Below are 9,287 nucleotides of genomic sequence, written 5' to 3' on the forward strand. Positions count from 1 at the left end.
CTATGGCTGGGAACACACATATGTGTACATTTGCAGTGAGCTCCATAACATTTGGGACAAAGGCATATTTATTTCTTCTTGATTTGGTTCTGCATTCCATAATTTTAGGTTTGTAATCAGAATCATTCATCAAATGCAGTGACATATGCCATCCCACACCTTTACAATACTGAAAAACTGTTTTAAAAATCATCACTGGATACATGTCAGTTGAATTAAACAGTTTTTGAATTTAAAAAATGTATTTAATGTCATTGTAGTGCTGACGTGATGTCATGATATTTTTGTGATATATATATGTATATATATATATATATATATATATAGTACATGTAATAAGAATAGCATATATATATATATATATATATATATATATATATATATAGTGCAGATAACCAAGAAATCAATAATCTAAAGTACTAATTAAAAAAATAAATAAATAATTAACAAATAAAAAAAATAATAAATAATCAAAGAAATCTTCAATTAAAATAACCTTAATGTACTTCCAGTGGCAAAAGTTAATTGAAGGATGAGCTAACATTAACAGCACGCGGTAAGTCTGCACCCTCTTTGATTTGTCTCAAATTTAATGATTTATCATGTAATTTTGCAAAGGTTGCTGTATTTCAGTATGAAAGACAGTGAAATTGTGAAGAAATCAAATATATAGCTAAATTAATGCGAGAGTGTGGCCTCCATTTCAGAAAAATCTGGAATTACACAAATCCGTCTTTGGTGTTACCATCTTTGGTGTTGCTCTCTTTTTGGTAACACCTAATATTACTGTGTGAACTGGACTTGTTCATGGCTACGAATAGCTGTTACATCATAAGTAACAGTTATTTGCATTACATTATTTGTATATGTTTTTTTGCATATGTTTATTACAATAAGTGCATACCAAAAGTCATCGGAGCAACACCATAACACAGGTCCGATACAGTACAATACCTTATCGGACCTGTGTAGTGGTGTTGTTCCAGAGACTTTTAGTATCCACTTATTGTGCGTCACTTTGGATAAAAGCGTCTGCCAAATAAATGTAACGCAAATACAATCAGCAACAACGACAAATTTAGTATTTCATATCATTTTACCATTTATAAAGCGGTATTTCATTAACTGATCAGGGCTCCACCGCAATGGGACACAATTAGCTACCTCCTACCAGGGGTGGTTTAGGTTTAAAATTTAAGATTTGAAGCGTATAATTTAAATTAAAAAATATATGGGTCATACTGTATGTCAACAAAATCAACAAATGCCAGTGAAAAAGTCAAAGAAACAGATTTCTATGTGAATAAACATATAAAATGAGTTATAAAGAATTCAAAAAGTACACCCCAACATCTGATTTGTGATATGATGAGCGTTATCTGAGTTCACTTCAGGTGGTGATTAAATTTATGATTAATATTAAAAGTACATGTTTTTTTTTAAATCTACATATTATGAAACTCAGTTTCTGAGAAATGTTGAGTTGCATCAAACATCAATGACCCTTAGAAATAAGATGTTGATCTCCATTGCATCACACAGTACATACATTCTGTGAGTACTTAAAATGATGGCTGCAATGTGATTGCTTGCCTACAAGCATTGCTTGGTGCCTTACCCACATCTCCACCTATTTTGCACTCAGAGAAAGCATACAACACCATTCCTCTAAACCACACTTCTGCACCTGCCTTCCCAGAAGCCCCCTCAAAAGAGCACATGACCACAGACCACATGCTCCCTGTCCCTAAACAAGAAACACAGTATTGTGTCCCAGTGATTTGTGTGAAGTCTTTGTTTACTGCAGCTGTCTTGCACATCCTGTATCAGAACTTCTGTTGGAGTTTTTCAGTAGTATTAGAAGGTTGTAATAATTTTCACTAGATGGCAGCAGAGGAATTTTGCATTTTATCTGTGTATTGGCTGCATGCTTAACTGGTCCCAATATGCATTGCACAATATGTACATGTACAAAAAACATTTTTTTTATTGGTTCCCACACCTGCACCATCAGTTACTAGGTGAACAAAGACAGAATAGGTTTGGCAGACAAATAGTTATCATCAAAACAGGTCAGTTAGAGGGTTATTTCATAATACAATGGTACTATTTCTAAGTATTATAAAGGTTAAAATCAACAGTTGGTGGGTCTCCACAACATCTAAAGGCCTCTTTGTTAGGCATGTACTTCTTTGTACTTTTTTCATTGAATGTCCCAAATTTTGTCCCAGAACCCAAACCTAAAAACGCATAGGTTTGTATAAAATGATTTTGACATCATTTTCTCACTCAACAAATTGACGTGAGTAAGTGAGCTGCTCCCAGATGTATCAGCAGTAACTTTGTTATTTGACAAGAAGGATGATGCAGCTCTTCTTGCATGATTAGGGCTCAGGAGCTGTGTGGTGGGTCATACTGTAAAATAAAAGTGAAACCAGAAGAGCCGGGGCTTTCCGCACAGAAAGTTATTTATTTATTTTTACAAACCACACAAATGTTTGTTTACACACTCAACCCACTTGTATTTGTTTATAGTGCAGTGTGCTTTCATACATATGTACACTACATTCTGAAGACACAAATCAATCACCATTACAGCACTGCACACTACCTTCTGTCCAACCATCTATTACACTGGAAATGTGTTTGGGGACATAAGCGAGAGAGTGAGCCAAATACAGGAGAGATTGAACACCTGTGATAACATCATGTGAGCAAGTGGAGACAGCCAAATGTGCTAACCGGTGCTAACCAGCTATAGGCACTAGATAGCCAGAGCCATGTGTGAAAAATTAAAAAAAAACAACAACCATGAGATAGAAAAGAAAAATAATGAACAGTGAGCTATTTATTAATCAGCAGTGTGCTGACAAGTGAAACACAAAATGTGTAGCATCTTGCATACCACCTAGACAGACAGCCCTCTGCAGCCTGGCTCTCGTTTAGATTTGTGCATCCTATCATACACCTCGTTGGCTTCATTTTCTACAGCCATCATGTGATGTCAGCACAGGTGTCCACTCTTGCCTAGTTTTATTTTTCTTCACTTTTACCTTCTAAGCCTTCTCCATGTCTCCGTCCTTATTTCAATACCTGTATCTCTTAATGTGAGTTCCATTTCATTTGTAAGCAGGGTCCCCCTGTGAATGAGACCCTGGTCTCAGTGGGACTCTCCCTGCCAAAAGAAATAATAATAAAAAGATAGGGCGGGAGCAGGACCTCACAAATTATGTCACAGCACCAGATCATATTGCACGCTCCTTGTCTGCCCCTTCCTCAGTGTTGCGCTGGAACGCAGTGTTCTGCTTCTGCACCAGCTGTGCGTAAGCCCCGCGTTTCTTCAACAACTCAGCATGGCTTCCCTCCTCTAGCACCTCCCCTCCTTGGAGGAAGATGATGTGATTGGCTTTTTCCACTGTGCTCAGCCTGTGAGCGATCAACAGTATCGCGCACCGGCTTGAGCTCTTGAGCAGGGCCTGGTGAACCTAGGTACACAGAGGTTATGCCAAGAGAAAGGGTCAGCAGTGGCCTATTGATGACAAAGAGAGAATCTACAGTGAGGGATGTTAAAAAGAGGGGGCACAGACATTTTATCTATAATGATACTACAGTAATGAATTTGGTGGAAAATAATGTTAGTACCAGGTGCTCGCTCTCAGTGTCCAGGGAGCTTGTGGCATCATCAAGAACCAGGATCTTAGGCTGTCCAATCAGAGCTCGGGCAATGGCGATTCTCTGCTTCTGACCACCTGAGACCTGACCCCCCTTCTCTCCAGCGTCTGTGACAAAAGAGGAATTGTAGTAATACATAGAGGTATACAGCAGTTATTATATAGAGGTTCAGGAGGTTCCATGTCCAACCTATACAGTGTAATACAGTTAAAATATGCATCATGGTGCGGCCATAGATGCATTTGAACACAGGCTCACTCACACATTCATGGTCATGCAAAAATATCTACAACAAAAACCTTCACAAAGATAGGACAAACATCAACCTGGGCTGGTTATGTTATTGATCAGTCATTAACCAGTACCAACATTATCAACATTACTCACAGCTTAACCAATGCTTAGAAACCCCCCCAAAGAAGCATCCACAAGTAGTGTTGTTCAGACTGACCTGTGCTGTATCCATTTGGCAGGTCATTAATGAACTTATGTGCATTGGCCATTTCAGCAGCCCTGAAAATCTCCTCATCGGTGGCATCCTCTCGGCCATATTTAATGTTTTCTATGACAGAGCGAGCAAAGAGCACTGGCTCCTGGCTGACTACAGCAATCTGGACACAGAAAAAGAGACCAGTCATTGAAAAAGCACGTTGGGCAGAACTGTAGCAATATGGTTACGTAACTGGCCTTGTATTTTCCCAACTAATGTTCTTTCTACCGTCACCATGCATTGTTTGACATTCAGCATTCTGCAGTTGATCAGGACCAGAGCAGCTGTATGCAATAGTGTGGTATTTGTGGTAAGTAGGCGTGTATTACATCATGATACTGTTACTTTGTGCAGGTACTGATGCATGCACCTGTGCAGCATATTAATGGTACCTTTCTGTGCAGGTACTGGTTCTGATAGCTGAGCAGCGGTTTTCCATCCAGCAGGATCTCCCCCTCCTGAGGCTGGTAGAATCTTTCCAGCAGACTCACACAGGTGCTCTTGCCCCCACCTGAGGGGCCCACCAGGGCAGTCACCTCACCGGGCTTCAGCTCCAGAGAGAAGCCCTGGGAAAGCATTCACAAAGCTTTCAAAGTGTTCACTGAGCTGTCACTCAGAATGTGCGGAGTATTCACAGTGAAAGCCACCGAGAATTCACTGAGAATTCACAGAAAATGACACAAAACATTGCTGTCTTTAAAATGAACTGGCCACATTTTCACGCACCTTGAGTACAGCCGTTTCGGGTCTCTTTGGGTAGGCGAAGGTGATGTTCTTGAATTGCAGATGCCCCTCTAGTTTCTCAGGAGCCAAAGAGCCATCGGGGGGCACCTGAGGCTTGCGGTCCACATACTCAAAGATCTTCTCTGAGGCCCCAATGGCCTTCTTCACATGGGGGTAGTATGACATGAGAACCTGAGGGAAATAATAGGCGAGGTTCCAGAAAGCTCAACACAACTAAAAAAGTCTATTTCAACCTCAGTGACTACAATTCAAGATCAATTCCAATCCTAGATATTGGAGATTAATTTACATCCCACTCATAGGAATCTCTGTCTTGAAATGGACCAAATGCCTTAGTCAAGTTGGAAACAAGACACAGATGGACACCATATTGGCAGTGCCTTAGATTGCATTGAAAAGGATCTATGTGTCGTACCTCTACAGCGGAGGTGAACTGCAGTTCATACAGCACAAAAGACACCAGGTCACCACTGCTGACAGCACCCCCTGTAACTAGCCTTCCACCATAGTACAGAATGCTGACCTTCAGGGCCAAACTGGATAGCTGGAAATAAAGGAATTTTGTTATTTGACAAATGAGTTCATTTAAGAGAGAATCACTCCATGTCTCTTTTATGGAAAACAGTCGACTGTATAATCAAGACTGCTTTTGCTTCGGCTCAAAGTGCATTCATAACCTTTTCATATGAACAGTTAGCCATGACTTTCAACCGTTGAAAAAGGGGCATCAACAGGATGGGAATGAGATGGGAAGAAAATGTTGCCATTTAACCCCCTTCTGAAACAATGAGTATACTTGCTATACCGTATGTAGCTCCTCATATAGTGTTGTAAAATAAATCGGAGTATGAAGCTTGTGCGTGTTTTTTATATTAAACAAGCCTTTGAAAGTTCTTGCCATTTAATTCTCATTCTTTAAATTGTATAACCTTTCATTTCATTATTCTTACAATTACATTATTGACTATGCACATGTTAAGGCAAATATGTAAACCTGCTCCGGAATCCTGACAACCCAAAAGCATCAAACTCACACTGTTGGTCCAGGTAGAAGCAGCGTAGGCCGCAGCCTCCTGTTTGTTGAGTGAATATGTTTCCTCCAGCCGCTGCTGGTACCTCCGGGTCTCGCCGTCCTCATTGGCGAAGCTCCTTACGGTCTTCATGGAAGAGAAGGTCTCCATGGCAACATCGTTAGCTCGTGCAAGAGACTCCTGAACTCGTGCTGACAATGACTGGGAGAGACACAATTCACCATAATACCGTCACTATGTTAGTGTACACATTCCTTAAATGGCATAAAGTACATGTATAGTAAAAGATAAGAAAGACCAAGAATTAATGCCTACTCAAACTGAAGCCACTGTTTGAAGATGGCTTTTTTTTTAAAAATCGATTTTTTAAACTTAAAATTTAAACTTTGGTGCTTAACTGAAAGGAGAAATGATTGGCCCATGGCCTCTTGTGCCATGAGACTGTGTTCCTGGAAGTCAGCCTACCTGGTAGAACTTGCCAGACAACTCAGGGATGACCCAGATGATGGGCAGCCCCAGGGCGGTGAAGATTGACAGCTTCCAGGAGAGCCGGAGCATGAAGATGAAGAGGAAGATGACGCGCATGAAGTACCACATCAGCAGACTGAGCTTCTCACTCAGAGACTCACTCATGGTGTTGGTGTCCGTGGTAATGCGTGATACAATGTCACCTGTGAAATGGGTGGGGGAGCATAAGTCGGTACCTCCAAAACCCTTCATGGAAAAGTTCAGATAGATGGGCTGAATACGCTAGATTGATCTAAACCATAGTGTATCTGTGCACTTACTTATAGATTAGCTGCTGGCTAGCCATAATAGCCACAACAATAATCACATACCTCATGTCATATCTATTCTACAGTGTGTTTGAAACTGGTTACAGAGGTAACAGCTTCTCTATTATATGGGATGCGGCTCTGTTCTGGATCTTGGACTTTCCACCATAACTTAACCACTGTGTGTGCGGTGTATGTCCTTTATGTGTTCTATGTAAATGTTTGCATGTACAAGCGGTAGCAGTCATCTCACCGGTGTGCACTGTGTCAAAGAAAGCAATCTCTTGCTTCAGGACAGACTGGAAAACCAAGCCCTGGATGAAGGTGTGGATGCAACTCATGGTGATGTTGTAAATGAGGTCACAGATAAACTCGCAGACCGCACTGAGAGAGAACAGAGAAGGATGGCAAAGGGAATGAGGCAAATGTGACTTACTTCATTGTCATGATCAGTATACTTATTATTGACTCAGGTTCAAGGCAGCTCACCTCATGATGGTGATCAGGGACATGACTGTGATGGCGTGAGTGAAGGCCTCAGGGTCATCCTCATTCATGATCCAGTCTGTCATCTTGCCCGTGTAATGGGGAATGGCCATCTCACCTGTGAACAGGCACACAGTGGTGTCATAGAATGATTGCTCTCATAGTTGTCGGCATTCTGTCCTCTAATGCTAATACAAAGTTATCAATGAAATTCAAGCCTCTATTCAATCTAACTGCAACGTGATTTGTCCTTCAGGAAAGTGTTGATATGGGAAAATCATGGAAATGGAATTAGATTTATATGTGTGCTGTGAAAGAACATACAGTTTTTAACTAATATTGCATCTGAAAACAACACCATACACTATGTAACAAAACAAATTACTACAAAAATGATTACATCCAACTGCAAAACAAGTGTGACAGAAGTGCCAACAGAGCCTTGTCACTGCCTATATGCATACTGTCGCAATGAAGCTGCTTCACTTTGATGTAAGGTTATCAAGTCTGTACTTACCCAGGGAAGAGACCACCACAAAGAAGATGACTGCGGCAAACCGCATGGTGTATGGGCGCATGTATCCCAGAAGTCTCTGCAGTGAAGCATTCTTTTTCTCTGGTTCCTTGGTTGTCTCAGTAGAGAGTGATGGAATGTATCGTTGCCAGAGCAACAGAGACACAGCTGTGACTATGTACCCCTGCACTATCTGTAAGACAATGCAGCGTACTGTATTGTTAAGAAAAAAGCAACTGCCTCCTTCAATTACTCAAATGCCATCATTTTTTTCTTACAGTCATAAATTCTTGGTAATCAGCTCTTTGCCTATGCAATCACTGAGTACGTTGCATACACTGTTTGCACCTTTCTAATTAATAAAACAATTAATTATACTTTCCCAAACAATTTGAGAAAATTATAGGATATATCAGATCTTAATTTTCATGGACGATCACACCAGGTCAAGTGCTCTTAATTTTGCCTTGGAACACAAGTAGGTAAACATACAGTACATTTTGCATTCTGTTTGACAATGGCATTAAAACATTATTACATTCCCATGAACACATACCCCAAGCCAGGAGTGCCATCCCCAAAGCAGCTCCAGTGTGGACTGCCCATAGACCCATAGAAGTGTGATGTAAGCTGGTGAGAGGAAGCAGTGCACTCCCAGGGTCTGGAGCCCCTCCGGACATCTCAACCACTGTGGGCACCCTTGGGAGAAGGTGAGGAGGAGAAGGAGAGAGGCACGGAGCAGGCCACCACCCCATAGAGTGAGGAAAGGATGGGGGAGGAGGAATGGCAAGAGCTGGGCCAGACGCACTGCCTGCACCGCACAGACATCCATGCACAAAAACAGTAGCACTGAGAAAGCCATCTTCTGCATCTTCTTTGATTCTGAGAGAAAGGTCAGAGAGACATGGAGAGGTGGATGAGGATGATGATGAGCACAACCACACACACACTTACTGGACGACTAACGTTATCCAGATTAAGACCGTGCTGGCTAGTGCTTCCTATGTGTATTTAGCTTGTAAATTCCCCTAAAAGTTCTGAGAACCAAGTCAAATATGTAGCAGATCATTTTCGATTTTCGGTTTCACTTTCTGCCAGCTTCATATGCTCATTTAGCAAACTGGCTCGCGTGCTATAATTTACTAGCTAGTCACATTGAATTAAATTACACGAGTATAAATTTGAAGCCGTAGCCTAAAAACTACGTAACTTACGTGTTCGTGGGTCGAAGTTTTACTTGGTGCAGCAGCCCATAGGAAGTCGCCCGCTCCTCCAATGTAGCTACCAGAGACTGTATGGTAGCTACACTAGGCTACAGAATTTTTATTATTATTATATTATTGTGTTTAATAAAACAAGCTTCGCGTTTGGAAAAACTGAGCGGTATGAATAATAAAAATTAGCTAGTCACCTTCTTCCAAAGACGTATGCTGCTAAGCGACCAGTTTCCGACTTAACGCGCAGCATTTAAAACCGAAAGTAAACGTAGCCTACTTTAATGGGCAGGAGGCTCCGCCTTTTATGGAAATTAATGTACTATCCTATGATAGACGGCATATGACTGGAAACATATT

At 41.1% G+C, this 9,287-nt stretch overlaps 1 protein-coding gene across 1 annotated transcript; it reads right to left on the bottom strand.

Annotated features, from left to right (window-relative positions):
• Positions 1-2,450: 2,450 nt before the first annotated feature.
• On the bottom strand, positions 2,451-9,188 carry tap1 (transporter 1, ATP-binding cassette, sub-family B (MDR/TAP)). Its single transcript, XM_064350821.1, has 14 exons — positions 9,125-9,188; positions 8,928-9,025; positions 8,270-8,595; positions 7,717-7,906; positions 7,203-7,317; positions 6,967-7,097; positions 6,403-6,608; positions 5,941-6,138; positions 5,322-5,450; positions 4,889-5,077; positions 4,555-4,728; positions 4,124-4,283; positions 3,643-3,779; positions 2,451-3,485 (listed from the first exon to the last, which is right to left on the bottom strand). Exons 3-14 carry the CDS (start codon positions 8,582-8,584, stop codon positions 3,246-3,248), a joined length of 2,184 nt encoding a protein of 727 aa, XP_064206891.1. The 5' UTR covers positions 8,585-8,595; positions 8,928-9,025; positions 9,125-9,188; the 3' UTR covers positions 2,451-3,245.
• Between the last annotated feature and the right edge of the window lie 99 nt (positions 9,189-9,287).

This window comes from Anguilla rostrata, chromosome 1, assembly GCF_018555375.3.
Source record: "Anguilla rostrata isolate EN2019 chromosome 1, ASM1855537v3, whole genome shotgun sequence".
Classification (NCBI taxonomy): domain Eukaryota; kingdom Metazoa; phylum Chordata; class Actinopteri; order Anguilliformes; family Anguillidae; genus Anguilla; species Anguilla rostrata.